The sequence below is a fragment of the Stegodyphus dumicola genome, chromosome 11, assembly GCF_044657685.1.
Source record: "Stegodyphus dumicola isolate Sdum_Otavi_A_Nest chromosome 11, ASM4465768v1".
NCBI lineage: Eukaryota > Metazoa > Arthropoda > Arachnida > Araneae > Eresidae > Stegodyphus > Stegodyphus dumicola.
Genome location: NC_140778.1, coordinates 109,978,483 through 110,000,065, shown reverse-complemented (window position 1 = coordinate 110,000,065; position 21,583 = coordinate 109,978,483). Strand labels below are relative to the sequence as shown.

At 33.7% G+C, this 21,583-nt stretch overlaps 1 protein-coding gene across 1 annotated transcript in view; it reads left to right on the top strand.

The window, feature by feature from the left end:
* LOC118183990 (uncharacterized) overlaps positions 1-21,583 on the top strand; it is a 34,958-nt gene that overhangs the window by 9,873 nt on the left and 3,502 nt on the right. The window contains exons 2-3 of the mRNA XM_085827088.1: positions 6,445-6,552; positions 16,228-16,430. Coding sequence (XP_085683214.1) covers positions 6,445-6,552; positions 16,228-16,430 — 311 coding nt within the window. The remainder of the gene's footprint in view (positions 1-6,444; positions 6,553-16,227; positions 16,431-21,583) is intronic.

Genomic DNA, 21,583 nt, shown 5'->3' with positions numbered 1-21,583 from the left:
CACGTGATATGAACCGGCGAATCAAGATGTCGAACCATGAAAGCATAGTAAATTCTTAAATTAATGTCTTTTTACTAATTTATTGTCTTTTATAAAATTTTAAGCGATATTAAAATGTTTATGCCTTCAAAATAAAAAAGTCTTAGAACTAAAAATTTTTAAATATTTTTTATGTGTATACTGTATGTTGTCGCCAATAAAGTCTGCTTGGCGAGATTTGCGCCGGCGAAACGGAAAAGTACCGAAAAGAGTTTTCATTACAACTTCTAAGATCAACAACTGCCCCATATGCAGAAATGGAAGCACGACAAAAACCGAGTAAAACAACTGAGGATCAACACTCAAGATCTATCTGTCAGGACTAATGTTTTCAATTTCCTTTAAGGTGCGAGCAAAAATGGATCCATTCATTTCTCAGTTGATTAATAAGTTTATCGTCGCAGTTATTAAGTTTCTCTATCCAAAGTTTCTGCAGAAATATCTTAGGTTTAGCTACAACAGATCCAATAAAGGCAAATGAGTCTAAAACAATAAGTTGAAAAACGACACTCAAGATGTATCAGTCAGTGCTAATGTTTTTAATTTCTTTTGAGGTGCGAGCAAAAACGGATCCACTCATGTGTCAGTTGATCAGTAAGTTTATCGTACTAGTTAATTTTCTTTAGTAAAAGCTTCCGGAGAAATATCCTGGGTTTAGTTATAACATATCCAATGAATACAAATGAGTCATACAATTTAGCAGTAGTTGATAAAACTTCTCGTTGGTACAAACACCTTGCAGTTTTACTGAAACTCTTAAGAACGAATGTATCGTCTTTCGAATTCCACACTATACCCAGTGTTTTAACTGAACATTCTTCAGTTTAGGCAAGTAAATATCCTTCTGAGTTTTGCCGTTCCAAACCTAGGAACTCATCAGATTTATTATTATTATTTACGTGTTTCGCCCTAAGTCACTACATGGAAGGGAGGAACGCTTTCATGGAGGACTTTCTAAGAAAGGCTGGCTTGTATTAACAGGTTACGCATGGGGAAAACCACGGAAACGCCTATGCAGTCAACCCGTTCGTCGGATTCGAACTTCGGACCGAACTATCAGTGTTCAGGGACTTTACTCCTCGGCCGCTGGTGGGGGACTCATCACAGTTAGAATTCCATTTATGCAGACATATGCCACATAACTGAAACAATTTACTTTTGAATTTTTCAAGTTTCGATATCTTGCCTACCGCTATTTATATTATCTGTATAACATGATATCACATGCATGGGTTAGAAAGCCAAGATGCCTTACGCATTATTTATACGACGAATCTGGTTGTAGCCGCCAGGCCGATGCTAGCCTCGCAATTACGATAATAGTAGTACAACTTCCGAAGCTAATGGAAACTTCGCAGATTCGCTTAAAGCTAATCGTTTTATAAATCTAGTAGCGTAGAGGCCAAAGTCACTGTATTCAATTTGCACTCTGTACGAGTGTCACGTTCTGTGGTTTTCAGAAAATCCTCTGGGTTCGTTCTGTTTGCCTAAACATGTGTCTAATTACCAGCTGTTAATATTCTTTTATGCTTTCGAATTCTTAGCATAATGTTAAAAACTTCTTCCTGTACTTTTCCAAAAAGAAAAATATTCAAATTTTGACCAGAAATCGTGGGGGTGGAATCGTTGACAACCCGAAGTTTGGTAGAAGTTTTATGACATCTAAAGACGCCATGATGGGGCAAATAGTGAATTATGAGAATCGGGCAATCCTTGGTTAATTTTTGCATATAACTTAGCAATTCATATTCTTGAACAAACGCTTAATAGTTCAATCTTCTACCTCTTTGTTGCAGTATTATTTCCATTAAAATTCGTAAATTACTTAGAGTATTTAATTCCATTTTCTTGGTAGGCGTTTTTGTTACTTATTATATGCTTCGCCCCTAGGCACTACACTGAAAGTAAGCGATGCCCCTTGGAAGTCTTTTTATAAGAAACTGACTTCTATCCACGTTACACATGGGGAAACCCACGAAAACGTCAATGCAGCCAGCCTGTTCGCCGGGACTCGAATCCCTGAGTGAACTACCAGTATTCAGTGGCTTTTAATAGTCGGCCGCTGGTGAGCCTTGGTAGGCATTTCAACAAAGAATCTACCTGTACAACCCCGTTTGTGCGGCTTTTGAAAATAATTTTCACAAAATTTTCTTCTGCGCTGAAAATTTTTCTATTTCCCAAAATTTTCTTGAAATGTCATCAGTGGTTTCTGTATTAGTAGTTAAATAATAACTTTATTTACGGGTGTTTAAAACAATTGATTTCCTGGCAATCAAGCCTAACAGGGAATTTATAAACGTTAAATTTACAAATGTTCTACCATCTTTTATTATTTGATAGAAACATTCAGACCCTAAAATCATATCTATATTTCCTTTCCAGAAGTATGAAAACTTCGGTCGGTTAATATAAAGCGATTTGGCAGACTTAAATTTTCAGCTTCAGGATCAGGACCCATTGAAAGAACAAAATGTGTAATTTTAGATACAAAGAGAAAGTCTCTTACTAAAATAAAAGAATCATTATTGCTAGTCAGAGAGTCATGTATTTTCCATTTGATACTTATCGCATTTCCACTTAAACACTAACAGGAATGTTTATATTATCTCTGATAAGACCAAGTGCATAAGAGAAGTGCAGGGTCATGAAATGCGACTGACATGCACTGCCAAGTATCGCTCTTCTGCTATCATAATCATTCAGCATCGATGACACAAACCTTAACCATGGCTAAAAGAATGGCTGGCAACCTTAGCAGTTGCTGTGACCAAATCTTAACAATGGCAAGTAATGGCTGTTTTGCTTTGGAATCGGATTGATTCATCTTTGAGTATCATGAGTAGCTAATGCATCTGAAATGGGAGGTTCTCCGAGTGACAGGCCCAACAGCAACCGAGAGGTAAAGTTCCTGCACACTGGTAGTTTACCCAGCAAACAGGCTGGCTGCATAGGCCCTTTGGTTTTGTGATTTTCCCTATATGTAACATGGATACGAGCAAGTTTCCCTTAGAAAGGTCTCCACGAAGGCATACCTTCCTTTAGGCAGAGAGCCCTCGAGTGGTTTGCCACAATCAAATAAACGAAAGCATCTTTGACTGAGAGCCTGGCGAGATTTCCTGGAGTGGTGACTTTCCACACAAGGAACTATCATTTTCAAAACAACACAATAATTAACTGGGCTTTCCTTGACACAAGGGATATTTCGATTTGCATAATGCAAGCTTATGTTTGTCACTTAAACAATTTATACAAAGTTCATATAGAAACTGACTTATATGCAGGTGGATTTTTTTAAAAAGCTACATAATACATGTTGCTGCATCAGAAGTTTCTAGACTTATTATATTTAAATAATGGTTATAAAAATAAATAATTTTATAAACTTAAATAATGGTTATAAAAATAAATAGATATAAACTTAAAGAACTGCTACAACGTGAAACAGCTACAATTTGTATTTAATGAAAATTTATAAAACTTTTCACTAATTTTTCATTAAAAGATTTTTCACCAAAGATAAATAGAAAATACATATACTTAATCTTAATTTTTATATTTTTCCAGCGTTTCGCAAATAAATATTTTATGTTTTTCGGTTGGCATAATAATTTGTACATACACCAACATAACCTACTTCTTAATACTAGGGTGGTTTATTAATATTTTTTTAAGTGTTTGTTAGTATAAAGTAATAATATTTAAGTTGCTCGCCAAAGTAGTAGCACCACATTAAGTTTTTAATAAACATCAATACCTGTTTATTCAAAGGAAATTATTTATGAATATAAAGCTTTTCATATGCAACTTTCTTCAGCTTTAGCATTAGGGTCATTACATATCAGAGAAAGATTCTTCATTTATTTTATTTAGAGTGAAATTCTTCAGAGAAATATGCTGCAAAAGACACAGTAAACTATAAAAACTCTCCTTTCGTACGTATATGAAAATTTATAGTTTAATTCGAACGCATATCAGAATAGTAGAACCATTTGTGATTGCATTAATAAATGAATAACAACGTTTTGACATAAATCAGTTTTCTTAATGATTCCCAAATTATATTTTAGTACTGTTTTGACAAGATTGATAATGTCGCCGTGAAATATTTTCTCAAGGTTCGGAAATTTCGCTGTTAAATTTTATGAAACTGTTGTAATGCTGACCCTTTTCCTTGCTATTGTTGCTGAGATACTTCTCGAAGGATCCACAGCTGGATAATATAAGGTCCTTCTATGTCCTATGACGAACTTGCATTGATAATTAAAATATTATTCTATCGAAAGTAAGGTAATTAGTTAGCTAAAGAATCGTAAAAATGATACGAAATTGGTACAGTACAAAATTATTGATTCCAAAGTTGCAGAACAGGTCATTAAAGCGCAAAGACATTTTGTTGTAAAGATAAGTGATAAATAATGTTTAACCACTCACGTTAAACTCCCTTCTCTTTCCAGATGGATAGAATCGTCTCCTGTTTTTGGTACTTAGATTATAAAATCTTCTCGCAGATCAGCAGTAGTCCAGCCACTATTACCATTGAACTTCTCATCATTCCAAACAATTTTGTTCCGTTTTCGAGTCGTTGATTATTTGACCCTTCTTTAATCATATTTGATTAGAAAACTATAATTTGATTTTGGGATATTGAATGTCATTACAGCTTTTCAAATTTCGAATAAATGCAGTTTCAAATATCTTATATTTGTAAAAGATGATGCAGCTGTTCTCTCTACATGAATGCTCAAATTACACATGGAGAGAACCACGGATGTTTCCTTGCAGTTAGCCCAGTGACTAGAAGTAAGATCATAGTCCATCTCCAGTGTTGTCCTCCGGGTCACAGCTCCAGTATTCATTTCATCTGCAGCGCCTATAGCAACTAAATCATGACAGACGGAACAAAACATACGAAACGCATATTACTCGCCGCATAAGTGGAACTCGGAAGATGATAGCGAAGAGATTAGAGAACTTGGAGATACTTGGAGTAAACGTTTATTCTGATAGAGTTCATAAAAGTGTTTTTGTTTTTCCGTCCATGTTTACGTATGACCCGTATTAAATCAAATTCAAAATTGGCAAAAGAGTTAAATTACAATAAAAAGAAATTTCTTCTGCTGTAATCCATTTGATATCATTATTTGTCATTATAACCAAATAATAATAATCATCAAATGTTCTTAGAATATTGTCGTTTTCATTGTTAATCTATGCCCGAGATCTGTTGCAATTTATTTCAAGTTCCGAAGTCCAGGAAAAGTCGTAACAGGCGAATAGCTTTGATAAAATACTTCGGTACTTTTCCGTTTCGCCGGCGCAAATCTCACCAAGCAGACTTTATTGGCGACAACATACAGTATACACATAAAAAATGTTAACAAATGTTAGTTCTAAGAAATTTTTATTTTGAAGGCATACACATTTTAATATCATTTAACATTTTGTAAAAAGCCAATAAATAAAGACAATAAATTTGTAAAGAAAAATTAATTTAAGAATTTATTATGGTTGTCATGGTACCACAAGCTGATTCTCCGGTTCATATCACGTGATCCCCAAGTGATCTCATCTCACGTAAACTACGCTACAAAAATCTAATTCTCTCAGTAATTATCTACATTAATTTCAAGTTAAATCTTAATTTGGAATATAAGTTTAAATGCAAGAATTATTTCAATTCGTACGAATAGCTTATTCAGAAATTATGTAAAACCACAGTACTTTACTTCACTAGTGCATTCTCATTAGAATTGATGAATTTAGCCCTTGACTTTGCCTTTTCTGTATTTTCGACTTCGAGTGAGCGGTGTGATTGTATTTTAATTACCGCGAATGGCTTTAGGGCATAAAACTGTACTCTCTGATAAAAATTCTATATAATTGTATGCCAGTATTGAAAGAAACAATCAATCTGATAAGAAATGTCTGCGAATGTTTTGAAAATGAGACGTAAAAGGTTACAAGCGAGCATATTCCGTTTGGCGTCAGTTGTATTATTATTGGCGATTTTATTGGTTGCGCCTTCAAAACGGAAAAGTATCAATACTTCTTGGGTTGAAATCAACATAATTTCCGAATGTTTTGTTTTGTGAATATGATGAAGGAATAGTTACATTATAAAAAAAGTAATGATAATCAAGGAATCCCCAATACATTTAAAAATATAAATTTGTTTTGAAGAAGTATTACAACCCCCCCAAGCTCTCTTACTTGACATTTGGGGAAGATCATAATTATATAAAAATGCTTGGTTTTAGTGTATTTCACACAAAAATCTGTTATATTTTGAACTAACGACTAGCTTTGTTTTTGTTTCAGCTTTATTAACATTTTATCCAAAAATTTATTACACTTTACTTTGAACAAAATAATAATAATAATAATAATAATTGTTTTAATTTTTAGGTATTGAAAACAGAGCAACCGATATCACAGTTGACGTTTCTGATTGTGAAACTGGTACAAATTGCACTTTGGTTAAAGGAAATACATATCACTTGAAAACCAAATTCAGTAAGTTTTTAAAAAATTGCTTTTTGTGGCTTTCAAATCTGAAAATGATGTTATGTGTAGTTTTAATGAAAGTTAAAGATTCTGATAAAATTATTAATCATTTATGACTGTATACTAAATATCTGAAAATAAGAAGTATTTGATAATAATAATTCAGTTGAAAATATCCTTAAATGTAATTTTAAGCTCCCTGTTTCGTTTTTTAACAACAGTGAATCCCTTCGCTTTCATTTTATTTTAGGAGTTGAGTATTCAGTCACTGAATAAAATAAAACAACAACAAATATTTGCACGTGCAGAATAAATGAATGCAAGTTTCCTTCATAATTTTTAATATTAACTCAACATTGTGAAATAGTTCACTTAAACTCACATAAAGCTTTTAGATCTTCGTATTTCCCTTATTACATGCTTTATAAATGACTAGCGGACAAGCCCGCCAGCTGAGCGGGCTGAAGCCCGCTTATCATTGTTCCTTTTTAAAAGAATTTCCATGTTAAATTTCGCCTTATTCGAAAGTAGGACCGAACTACCAGTTTCTGGCGGTTTTAACCGGTTTATACATGTATTATGCATTCATAAGGTACTGCATACACCTTACATATTCGGAAAATCACAAAAACACCCATTCAGCCCGCCCCTTGCCCTGGATTATTCTGCCTTAGTCATAACAGTCCATTCATAAATAGAATCACCATCTCCTGTTAAAATGTGCTTAGAATTATTTCTTCATGAAAAGATAAACCAAAACGTGTTCTTAACAGTTAAGAGTAACAAATATGTACGTCAAATTAACGTAAAACTTCCATACCCCTTTTCCCAAACGTTTTTTTCAGCTTCTATAATGTTGTATTATAGTTGAGCTCTTTGGTTTATTTTGACTAACTCTGAAGATATTGATGAACAATTTTCCAACCTTAGAATATGACGTTAGGGAACTAGCATTTCCGTGTTTTTCGATAATAATTAATTAATCAAATAACTATTTTGGGAAGGAAGCGATTACTCTTAGGCAACATGTGCATCTAAATCTCAATTATTGCAGCGTATAATTTGAAACAGATAGAAAAATAGAGAGTAAAGTGGAAAGACAACAACAGAGATTTGAACGTAAAAAAGATTTCGGGTGAATCCAAAATTTTCTCAAACAGAATTAAAGGTTCTCGAATTTCCGATTCCCAAAACTCTTTGAATAAGAATAACAGTAAGAAAAGGATCTGTTACGGACACCTTATGATTTCCTTGTACGACCTATTAAATTATATACGTTTTTTGTTGCATTTCACTTAAACTTATTTCCTCGAATTTCATTAGAGATATATTTCTCATTCAATTAATTTAGTCCTCACTTCGTAGCAAGGCAAAAATACAGAAAAAATTGTAAAATACAGAAAAACGTACTATTCCAAACACAGTTAAAAGCAGGTAAGAAAATTTATATTAAAGTTTCTACGCGAAAACAGGTCATTTGGCCAGCAGGCGAGAAAACAAAATTTTAAGTGCACGAAATGAAAGTTTACTTTTGGTCCCACTCGGCAAAAAGACAGGAAGTTGGTGCAGAAACTGACTTAATTCACTATTCTACTAAGAGTTTCAAAGGTAAGCAAATAAACGCCTCGTTAGGCTTAGTTCCACTAAAAAAAACCCCCTTTAAACTGTTAATAAATCTACAGCTATTACATGCAGATTAAGTAAAGGCGTGCAATTTTTAACCGGAACAAAAGAACATAATTCAATCACTTTTTAAGCAAAAAATACAAATTTACCAACATATAAGAATAAAAAAGCTAAGCTCGCCGAGCCAGGTAACAGAGTGGGGTATATATATATATATATATATATATATATATATATTCGTTTGGTGCGGTCGATTGAAACGAGAAAGGGAGATGCCCAACTATATGGTTTATAACAAAATACCCATTGCAAAATTTCAACGTTCTAAGGCTTTTGAGTTATGCAAGATATATATACATACGTACGTATATACAAACGTCATGAAAAAAGTTCCTTGTGAATCCATTTTAAATCCATTTTTTAATCTGTTTGAAAAAAAAGAGTTTTTTATTCTGTCCGTACGTACAGATGTCGCGCAAAAACATCGTTCAGATGAATACGAGAGCTGTCAAAATGGATATTTTGGTTGAAATATGATACGCGAAATATTTAGCGATTACGATACTTCCTTTACTTCGTTGAAGGAAGTAAAAAATGAAGAGAATTTACATTTGATACAAAGGTGTTTAATTAATGTAAAAATATGAAATCTGCTTTAAGAAACAAATTAAAAAAATACATTTTTAGAAATACGTATTTAAAGGATACAAATGGATGTTAGACACAAAATGAATGCAAATGAAGTAGTTCTTTTGTCCGTTTCTAAATGTCCGTTTTCTCATTGCAGTTTAAAGCCCAGTAGAAGTGGAACGATGAAAGTGCTATATATCGGTAGTTCAACCTGACTTTGAATCTGGAAGAACAGACAGACTGCATGGGAGTTTTCGTAGCATTCTTCGTGGTTATCCTGAGTTCCGTCCAGTTTGCCTTAAAAAGCCCTCCACGATGGTGTTCCTGCTCTTAAGCAGAAAACACATTTGTGCTTTGCTATAATAAGTAAACCAGTCCAGCCTCAACATAATTTGGCAAAATACTTGAGAATCAGTACAAATATTTTACGCTTTGCTAGGTTTGTTTTAAATCAAAAAAATAATGAGCGTGTATGAAACTTTCAAGGCCTGACTGGTATGATAATTTCAAGGGCTAAACATTAAACGCTTGGTACTGTGCAGAATATTAAGAATATGGCAGTCAAGATCGTTACAAGGTCCACTGAAATAGCAAAAACCGCGCTCTTTTTTAATGAATGCTTCTATTGAAATTCAATAAAAATTATATTTTCTAAGTTAAAATACGTAACACTGGTTTCAGTTTAGGATTCCACAGATTCGATTTATAAAAAAAACTCTCGAAGGTTTGAGATTTTGAATTTCTAATTCTTGTCAATTTCCATGGGATTCGAATGTTCTAATGTCGCATTTCTACTTGGAAGACTTAACCTGATACAGGCTTACGGCATTTCGAATGATATTTGATGGTATGAGGAATTGTAATAATAATCTTGCCACTGTTGTTACACTAATTTTAAGGGCTTATACATCTTAAGAAAATTCTTGCACTTTTGTCCAAAATGCATAATTTTTATTTCCTTGTACGAAGTAAAGAAGTATTGCAATCACGAAAAATTCCGATTTCATATTTCAACGAAAATATCCATTTTGACCGTTATCGAATGCAATATAACGATGTTTTTTGGGAAGCAAGTGTGCATAGGGACAAAATAAAGAATTCTTTTTCCATATAAAATTATAAATTATATTATTATAATTTTAAAATTATAATAATATAATTTATAATTTTATATATTATAAAATTAATTTAAAATGGATTCAGAAGTGAATTTTCGTGATGTTTGTGCTTACGTATGTATAAATGTATCTCCCATAACTCAAAAATGATTAGTCTCAGAACGTTTAAATTTTGTATATAGGACTGCTATAATAGTATGTAGTTGTGCACCACCCTTTTTGTTTGCAATCGGCCCCACCAAAAGTATATAAATATACATATATACCTACTCAGTTACTCGGCTTAGTGAGCTCAGTTTTTTTTTTTTTTATTATTATTATTATAGGTTGGTAAATTGTGCATTTTTTGCTTTAAAAATGATGGAACTATGTTGTTCTTATCTTCCGGTTAAGGTTTTATGCCTTTAGTTAATCTGCATGCAATATTTGTAGAATTAGCAACAGTTTAAAAGTTTTTTTAAGTACGGGTAAGCCTTTTTTTTACCATAGCAACCATATTTGTTTGCATTTGAGACTTAGCAGAATATTGAATTATGTATGTTCTGCACCATCAGTGTCTTTTTGCCGAGTGGGACCAAAACAAAATCTTTAGTTTTGTGCACCGAAAAATCTGCCTTCTTGCTTGCTAGCCGAATTGCTTGTTTTTGCGTAGAAACTCTAAATTTAATTGCAATTTTTTTTAAATTGTTTTAGTTGTTTTGTTTTTTAATTGTTTTTATGTTTTTCTATATTTTTCAATTTTTAATGAAGATATTTTTAAGTTTTGTGTATTTTTGCCATGCCACGAAGTGACAAATGAATTAATTGAATGAGAAATCTATCTCTAATGAAATTCGAGGAAATAAAGTCATGAGATCCGCATCAGATTTTTTTCTTAAATATCAATAAACTATCTGAAATACAGTGACTGTACTTTCGATTATTCAGGCCATTGCCGGAGAAGTAGATCACCGATAGTAGATTTCTGTTCTGCGTCATTATTTGACAGGTTAGCCCCTGTTATGGTCTGATGGCTGAACTTGTTCCGACCTGGGGGGCCGGGGTTTCACCCCTTGCAACAACAACAACAGGTAGTAGAAAAGCACGGCTAATCCAAACTATCATTTTAAATTATGTTTAAAGGGGCGTTTATTTAACATTTTGTCTGTTCCTTTATTTATTAAATATCACGTTCTTCGCACTTAAACCATAAAATTCATTTCAAGAGCAATATCGCAAAATAGTTTTAAATTGAGCATATCTTTAGAATTTCCGATACGCATTCTAACGCGCTGGAGATAAATAATGTTTTTTCTGTTCAACGTTGCCATTATTCGCTTTAAAATCCTTGAGTTTGTTAATCAAAAATTCGTTAAAGATTTACAAAATATGAAATCGGTAATAAAACAAATTCCAAATTTCGGTTTCCACATGCCCATATTCCCAGTAGGATGACGTCATTCAAAATTCGAAGGCTCTGTGTACCGTTGTACATACATTTATGCAGATTTTTCATTATTTAATTTCTTCGAACATAATGCAGGACTCTAACATTTGGTGGCAAAATCGCAAAACGAAAACAATAGTCCTTCAGGGACAAATCTCCTTTGGACTAAAAAGAAAATTATAAATTTTATTTCATTTTTGAGGACGTTTAGATATATGTCAAATTTCACTGCGTATTTTTCGAGGAGTTATTTTGTCATTGCATTCTCCATATTCTTCGGCAAGCTTTGCTTTACTGTATGTTAGCCGTCTTCAAATCTTTCAATTACAATTACAAGTTTTTTTTTTTTTTTTTTTTTTTTAATGATAAAACAACTTTTTTACGTTTAGTAATTGAAAAGCATTCTTTATTATTTATTATAGTTTTTTGTTCTTAAATTTTAAATCAGTTTTTAAAAGAATAAGAAGAAAATACTAACGAAACAAAAACATCCCACACTTTTAACCAAAAGTGATGGTTTCAACTATGCAGATGCAAAACCAATTGGTATGAGGTAATCATTGAAACTAAACGAAATTTAGCGGTTTTAGAGCATGCTCGGACTTGTGCAATTTTTTTTTTCACATTCTCGCTCATAGCTTTGAGTGTATGAACGGATAATTCTCAAATTGGATAATCCGCAACCAGATAATCGAGGGTGCACTGTACAAATAAATTTTGTTCATCTGGTATGCCATTTAGCCTGGTGACAAACAGAGCAAAATTCTACAAATTCTCTAAGTGCTTAGAGATGTATATAGATTCGTTTCCGTAAGTAAAATAAAGTAAATTTTAACACATGAAGGCTGCAGATCAAGCAAATACCATTTTTATGCATTTGACGCGCCGAGTATTGCGGTTTGTGCCTGAATACTTGAAGCTGCTTTTCTACGTGAACACATGAAGACAAAAACATAGACATTATTTGTAACTAAACCTTGAAGAGAGACAAATGAATTCTTCATAGAGAAAAAGCATAAATAATGCATTTTATCAAAAGCAAAGCAAAGGTTTGTAAAATAAGTACACATTGAAACCTTGATTCGCAAATTAAATTCGTTAATAAAAGTTGTTCTTCCTCGGAAGTATTATAAATTGAAATAGTTTTCCCCTTAGGAATGGATTTATCCGTTCATATACAGGTTATTGGTTATTTAAACTTTACAGTAGTACTTTGTGCACAAGTTTATAACACAATATCAATGAAAATTGTTAAGACCAGGAAAGATAAACTTGATATTAAGCACATAAAAGATGATGAAAACTTCATTTATAGTACTTTTCCAAGGAGAAAGGCAAGTATAACTGGAATGTGATAAGCAGAAAGAAAGGAAAGAGTGACATTGTTTGGATGAAAAGTTCCTCTTCCCCGTTACTGTAAAAACATCTGGCAACTGTTTTCTTTAGGCGTGTTCTTTTTACTTCCTTGTACGAAGTAAAAAGGGAGTATTGTAATCGCGAAAAGTTTCAGGCAGCATATTTCAACGAAAATATCCATTTTGACCGCTATCGAATGCAATTTAACGATTTTTTGCATCATATCTGTACGTAAGGACAGAATAAATACTCTTTTCCTTCAAAAAAATTATAAAACTGCTTTAAAATTAATTATGAAGAGAATTTTTCGTGGCATCTGTACGAAAGTATGTACGTACGTATCTCGCATAACTAAAAAACGAGTAGCCTCAGAACGTTGAAATTTTGTATATAGGACTGCTATAACATGTAGATGTGCACCTCGCATTTTGGTTGCAATCGGCCGCACCAAACGTATATAAATATAATTATATATATATATATCCACTCTGTTACCGGGCTCAGTGATCTCAGTTTCTTTACTCTTATATGTTTGTAAATTGTACATTTTTTGCTTTAAAAATGATTGAATTATGTTGTTATTATCTTCCGGTTAAGGATTTTATGCCTTTAGTAAATCTGTGTGCAATATTTTTAGAATTATCAGCAATTTTAAAGTTGTTTAAGTGCCGCTAAGCCTGTTTTTAATGGCGGCCATTGATGTTTACATTTGAAACATGAGACTAGTGGATTTGTTGCCAATCTAGAGAAACTTAGCTTCGCAACAACAAATATAACGCATTCATTTATTATTGCTAATTAAATCATGCTTAATTCTTTTTGGAATTTTTTCGAGGAAATAAGCGTTTGAGATTTACTTCGTAATTTTTAATATAGATATTTTGAGTTTTTATGTATTTTTACCTTCTCGCGAAGTGAGAACTGAATTAATTGAATGAGAAATACTCAATCATCTGTGAAAAACTGTTTCTGTTTTGTTTTGTTTGTTTAATTTCTTTTATACATAGTTCTAGCTTTATTATAGTATTTGAATAGAACATGTGGCAACGATTAGATAATTCTTTAAATGATATACATTTAGTGCATTCTGAGTTATAATATGAATGAAATATAATACTGTTAAGTAAACCTAGCGCCAGAGTGTCGCTATGGTAAACAAAGTGAATTTTAAAGAATGCATTTATTCTATTGTGGTTTATGCGCTGGCGGCGAAGTAGGTTTACTTCATTCTAATAAGTTTAAATAAAATGCAAGAAAAAATGCTTATAATTTAATATTCCGTACAAGGAAGTCATGTGGTGTACACATCAGATTTTTTTTTTTTTTTTTTTTTATTTATTTATTTGTCTTTGAGGTTCATTCGGCATTGCTTGACATTTATTTGGATGCTATTTCACTCAATATTTGTTAATTATTTGTTTTTGTCGAAGTTTTAGTATATTTCTAACGTGAAAACATCATTGCTTTTGATGCTTATACTGTAGATGCTGCTGTTTTATCATATTAGGGCTGCGTGAAAACTTCTCATCTTATTTCATTTATTACATATTTCGTGAACCAAAGAGTTAGGATCATCTTCCGTCTTTTCTGAAGACATTTCCTCCTCAATCGCCTTTTGTAGCGGCTTCTCAGGCTGCTTGCTCCAAATCTTTCATATTAAATTGACTTTTATGATGATCTAGTAAATCTTTCACGCCTTCATTGTTAACTTCCAAGGTTGGATTTACTTAAAGACACAGTGTCATATATAATGAAACATCCTTAACGTCAAAGTCCTCAAATAATGTCAGGCCATAATTTCCTCTCGGTCGAATTCATAGTTTTGCAAATTACTCACTGTCAAGTTTTTTTTCATGAGATTTAAGAAAACCAAAAATATTAAAATTATATTTCCAGAAGTACCTGAGGGATAATTCTATATTGCGAGGTTACCTTAAAACAACTTTGAAAAATCATTTGTTGCCGACTCGAATATTCTTAACTTGAAATATACTGCTCATCACCTGTGATATGTTTTGTTAGATAATTTGTCCGCGAACCTATTTATTTGGGATAATGGGCCTATTAGATAATTTGTCCGTGAACCTATTTATTTGGGATGAAAGGCCAGTTATATAATGTATTCATGAATCTATTTATTTGGGATAAAAGGGCTGTTAGGTAATTTGTTAGTGAACCTATATATTTGGGTTAAAGACCATCGTGCTTTGAGATTATCTGTATAAGTAATTGAAATATTTATTTTCGAAATTGTTATATTTACGAGACCAATTTTTAACGCTATAAATAAAGAGTTACCATGCAGTAAGAAATACATTTTAGTAGTACAATATTTGAGAAAAATGAGAGCTAAATACAAGGTAGCAATTTGCTTTATTATGACTGAAGAACAAGAATTAGCCAATAAAATTTTAGAAAATAAAATATGGTTGCGAAATGCCCAGCTGCGGCAAGATAGCTTCCCCGCAAAGCGGTGTTAGATTTGCCAGAAAGTGACAGGGAAAGGCAGGGTTGCCAGATTTAACACGAAATCTCTAATTTGCCGTCAAAATCGGCGATATGCCATAGATGGAGCGAGAACATTCTAGAACACATTCTTAGTTGTTTTCTCGGGAATATTCTCGAAGGTAATTTAAAGCTACATATGCCCTGCCTGCCCTGAAAGAAAGTGTGTAGTGTCTTGAGTTCAGAGCGATCGCTTGGACGCTTGGTCGACGCATTGGAGCGATCAACCGAGTCGGGAGCTGCACTTTAGTGGTTTGCCGTGAAGCTGCCTTTACCCTGAAGCCTGAAGGCTGTGTTGCTGATTGTTTCAACGTGTTTATCGTAGTTTTTTGACAACTGTTAAACTGTCTCTCGAACTGTCCTGTGTAATAGTGTTTACTGGCAAATAAATTGAGTTTTGATTTTTCATCAAGTGTTATCATCAATTGCTCGTAATCCACAACCCCGCAGATTTCGACAATATTAAAAATAAATTCTAAAAACAAGAATTACTAGAAATTTCCCTTTTGTTGGTGAAATACTTATCAAATGGCTACAAATGTTTCCCCTTCTACAGATTGTTTCTTTTAGTTTTCGCTGTTATTTAAAATTTTAATAAATTTACTGCTTCTACGTATAATTATTTTACATTTGAGGATAAGAATTGTTTACTTTGAGCAACTAAATTTTCCTTTGCTTACGACAAACTATCTATCAAATATATTAACTGTTATTAAATCATTGCTAGAAAGAGGAATTTCATACGAGTGGCGATGGCTTTAGAAGAGTTAAGGTCTGATTCTTTTAGAAAACTGATTAAACTAATTACTAAATTGTTTCTGTAAGTACCAATTCCTTTACACAAACAAATTGCAATTAATAGATAAAATGTTCACTAAAAACTCAATCTGTTTTTGTATATTTCGGTGAAAAACGAAGTCAAATTCTTTATTTATTCTAGATAAAATCAATGCATTATTTTTTTACAAAAATAATTATTAAATTCAAATTTTATAACCTTTAACACTAAATATTTTTCCTCAGCTCTATTAGAAGATGTCCAAAGATTAAATATGCGGACACTGGGTGTAATGGGGCGAGTAAAAATGCCATATATGGGTCACAGAGCTGTCTGCCCAGAAGCTATAACAGAAGACGGAGAAAACTGCGATTCTACTGTTGGTCTTCTAGCTGGTGTACCCTACACACATATTAAAGAATTCCCAGTACGGAATATGTATCCAGAGGTATGTACCAAGATAGAAAGGTATTGTTGAAGATTTGATACTTAAAATTTATATAGTGTATATATCTACAGGACATTTTGAGTGCAAAAAACATGAGGATATTTTTTTAGTAATGCAACTATCACATACTTTACATTCTATACCCTACCACCAAATTTATTAAATAAAAAAAGTGACAAGCTCAACTTATTTCTAAGCCACTTCGAATTTTTGTTTAAAATTAAATATATTCTACTTAAACAATAGTGAACAGCTGTTTCTAACAGAGCTTTGAAAAGCCTCAGGTGTTTTTATATTGAATTGACTTAAAAGTTCTCTTATACTTTCTAAATTATTGAGATATTATTATTATTATGCTCTGGTTTGATTTTTCAAGATTGTAAATTTTAGGAAAGTCATTAAAAATAACGAATTTGATGTCATAGCACTAAAACATAACCAATTAGAATAAACGTGCCCGCCTCTATTATATTATCTTCAGTTTCATTTCCATAATAACGTTGGAAAATAAAGCTTTGCTATTTTATTCTTGTGCAGAGCGTGTTCTGGCATATTTCTGTAACTCGCAATAAAAATTAAGCAAAAAGAGGTAAGTATAAGAAACTGTGTGAATTTGCAGGAACCTTCGCAGTGAAATAATTAAAACAGTCTAGTAGTAATCTGCATATACGTATATGAGCAAAACTTTGAATATTTACAATTATGCTGTGAATTTTAAACATGTTTTAGCCACGTTGCACACTGATCAATGAGAAAATACTGCATGATTTCTGTCTAAGCAAGGTAATTAAAATGAAGATGATTCAAAGCCTTATCGTTAATGCGACAGTTAGTACATTTCTATGGCGGAAATCCTCATTGCAGTGAGGGGCAACATTGTTGCGAAATATGCATATGCCCTCGCCAATGGCGCGAGGATGAAAACTTGAACTTTAAGCCGAGCTGTAAAACGCAAGGCCATACTCAAGATTGCGAGTTCGAATCGCAAAACTGAACTTTTACATTTTACACCTCTTTGGACCTTGATTTGCCGTAAAATTGCTCTTTGCAAAGATAACTTTATAGATTTCCTCTACATTACTATTCATCGAATGCTCAGCAAGAAGGCGCCAGGAACACCACTGCCTACGTTTCTACTCGTGGTTTGCACCCCTTAGTTTCTCCTCGCGCTGTTCGCTCCTCTTACAGTACCAGTTCTTTAGGTCACTCGACATCTTTCCCCCTCCCCCTGACCATTGCCAAGGCATTAGCGAACTCCGCGGCTCTTCGAGTTGCCATGACAACCTTTCCCGTTCCATATTCTTTCGACCTGTTTTCGATTCCATTCACGCGACGCGTGCAGGAAATCGCCTCAACTATCACCTCTTTCTCTCCTCAATTGCTGCGGCGGGAGGTCTTTGACCCTTACCTAAGCGAAGTTAGGAGTTTTGAGAAGTTTTCGTCCCATTGTGTGGACTCCTAATCGATCTCCAGTTCCTTTAAACCCTTAACGGTTCTCGTTCCTTTTACTTTAGACATGCTTAACTCTTAATTATTCAGTCTTTCTTAACGAAGATGTGGAGGTAATTGCTGTTTTCAGCAAAGGTACTCCGAAAGCCATCGCCTTGGTCCCTAAGTCGACGGCTTGTTTTCCTGCGATTTTCATGTCGTATTTTGATAACACAATTTGTTTTCGCACAAAATTTTTTATTTTTATGTGACGCTTTGTGCATATTACCGCCGGAGCAAACCCAACGATAAAGTCAAAGCTCATTGAAGTTGTATGCCTAAGCACCACCAAGGATTCACAAATCCACGCCGAAACTTTAATTTTCCCTTTTTTTGCCTGTTCATTGCCAATGTATAGCGTCGGCTCGTGTGTGTGTTAAGGTTTAAATATTTAGCTTCTTGCGAGATGTTCGTAAATAAAGTTGGTTTTAGTAAAGGTTGGTTTTTAAATAAAGTTGGTATTAACTGTAATTCTTAGGCCTTTCTAATGATCTTCTGCTCGAGTCTACCAGCGATAAAGCATCGCCATATTTGGTAACCTACAGTAAGAACTGGTTCACCATACGTTGCACTTGCCTTGAAAATTGGTTGGAATTTCGTCCATTTATTTGTAGGGAAGAGGTTTAATCTTGTGCACCAGAAATTACCCGAATGAAGTAAGCTGCAGTTTACGTACTACTAGGGTCATTTTTTGAGCAACACAGATGGATTTTTAAGTCGGTATTTTGTCTGTACAATTGATTCTCAAGAATATTTTGCTGAAGGTTTTCATCAATGTGTGTCGGTGCTGAAACTGGATTACTCTTTTAAATTATGGCTTTTTTAATGCAGGTTGGATTAAATTATTTCTTGTGTGATTTTTTTTGGGGTGGGGGAATTTAAGAGTAAGTGTTTTTCAAAATAATAATAATAATAATTGATAATTTTATTGGATTTTTTTAAAGATTTTTAGAATATCTTTAAAATGTAGTTTTTAAAACAGAATATTTTTATCGCGCATTTTTGGCATTGACTGGAGTCTGTTTTTTCTTATTGGTAGTGTGTACAATATATTTTTGCAAGGTGACTGTTTTGTATTTTGTTAATGTTCATGTATTTTTCATTCTCGTGTGTATTCCTAATGGTTATAGATGCATGATAGGTCTTCTATCTTTTTATTTTTCTTGTGTTTGCAATTAGAACCGGATACTATTACATTATAACTAAATACAATATTACATTATAACTAAATGTAATATTCATGTCGTATAATGAAAACTCTGCTGGTGAGTTTCCAGTTGAAAATATAGCAGCTACGCAGGTATCGCATGTTTCAGTAAAATTACTTCCTTTTTAGAAAACAAGCCCTGCATTATGATTTGTTAGATTGGAATGGCAGTTTTTCCTTTCCAATATAACTTCGGCTTTAACAAAATTTAATCACGATGTTACTGCTGTGAAATCTGATGTACTTAATTCTAAATGCCTAGTTCTGCTAAATGCGCCGCTGGATTTTGGGAGGGCGTGACTACCTTGTCACGTGAGGTGCGAAGCCAGTCGTAGATACGTTGCGAGATTTCAGGTTAGAAATGCTGAAGAAAACACTAAATTTACAAAATTGCAGAAATAATTACATAAAAGGAAATTTTTCTAGTAATCACCAGAATAACATTGATGTACTTAATTCTATTAGCCAGCGATATTATTTTATAGCTGTAGGCTTTAAAATAATAATTATTTTAGCTAAGCAATATCCAGGGGTGAGAGTTAAGTTACTTTGATGATTGGACTTTGTCACTTTGGCCGATAGGCCCTCTTTTCCTTACCCGCTCCGATTTCCCGGCTGGGAACTAGCTGATAGTTGACATTCTGATTGTCCTTAGGGGGTGAGATCAATATAGCTTATTAAAGCCCAACTGGGCTAATATAAGCATAAGCAATTAGCATTTAAGCTAAGCGATACTGTAAAATCTCGGAGTGATTCTTGATGAACGACTTAGCTTTAAAGACCACGTAATTAACCAAGTTACCAAAGCAAATAGAGCTTACATGTCTCTCTAAAATCTCATAGGACGGAAATCTAAACTTAGCCTTAAAAATTAAACGTACTCTGTATTTAGCACTTGTTAGACCAATTTTGCTTTATGCAGCCCCGGCCTGGGGTACCGCGTTCAGGACTGAACGAAGGATAGTTAACCTCCTGCAAAATATAATACTAAGAGCGATGGTTAATGCGCCTTGGTATGTTAGAAATACGATCATTTATGAAGATTTAAAAATTAAACCAATACCGGAGCAGATCCTAATGGATGCTCACAACGTTTTTGAAAAAATGGAGAATTCGCCAGTCAATACTTTGAGAGAACTTACGAACTATGATCCCACTGTGGAAAGCGTCGTGAAACGACCTAGGTCAATTCACCACAATGTAAAGTGGTAGCTGTAAATATGTATATAGTTTTATCCAACTTATTTTATTCAAGTATTTAAACAAGCATTTAATCCTAGTATTTATCCAAGTATTTAACCAAGATTTATTTCATGTTTGTGCATTTGTGTTTACTACTAAGAATATGGACTTAGTGCCTGGACAGGCAAAGACTTTTAGTGTTATTTGTACAAAGTATAAATAATTGAACTCACCATGCCTACCACAGTGGATCTAACCGTATTGGCTAGTACCGGTCCCGTGATACTCCTACCCTGAATTCTCAAGAATTAGATAATATTCTCTCGAATCTCTCACTAAGCAGTTTTATGTTCTCCAATCAGGACTCAATTGATTTTCATTTTAAATTCAAAATTAAAAATTGAAATTTTTGCTATTATATTAGTGTACGCCACTTTGACATGCCACCTTAAATCTCCCCTGATTGCCTAATTGACTCTTATTTTCGCCTTCGGGTGAGTAGCGTGATAGCCTTCTAAAGTTTTTCTACAACCATGAATGGCCGTATGGCAAGTTAGAACGATCAGGTTTAAACTCTAAGAAGTTGATGCCTGTAGTGAAAGTAGGTTTGGTTTGGTTTATTAGATTACGGCAAAGCACTCGAGGGCTATCTGCCTTAAGGGAGGGATGCCTTCGTGGAGGACTTTTTAAGGGAAACTGGCTCGTATACACGTTACACATGGGGAAAACCACGAAAACACCCATGCAGCCAGCCCGTTCGCGGGATTCGAACCTCGGACCAAACTACCAGTGTTCAGCGACGTTACCGCTCGGCCGCTGGTGGGCTCCTGTAGTGAAAGTAAAGCATAAGCATAAGCAATATTGTACTGTCTAATGCAGTAGAATGCTTGTATAAAATACATAAGTATCCAAGTAAGCAATATTATTTCGCTGAATAATAATTTACTGAAAAATATGATATCCTAAAACAGAGATGGATTGCAATACATTCTGAAAGCGAAGCTTCAAAAATTCGTACTCTGTTGTAAAGTTTTGAGCTAGGCGACCAGCGCCCTTCTCAGTTGTTGACTCTTATGTACGTTTTAGCAGGTGATACAGCAGGTGAACTCTTGTTAAGATCTTTGTAGCTTGCAAGGCTGTCCAGTATTACGCAATATATTTTGGATGCTCTCAAATGAAGATGATTTGAGTGCATTGGCTACGGTCGCTAATAGCATTTACTGAACTCGCATCTCGCTCTTAGCTAAATACGGCTATCGTGACCCCTGAACCAAGT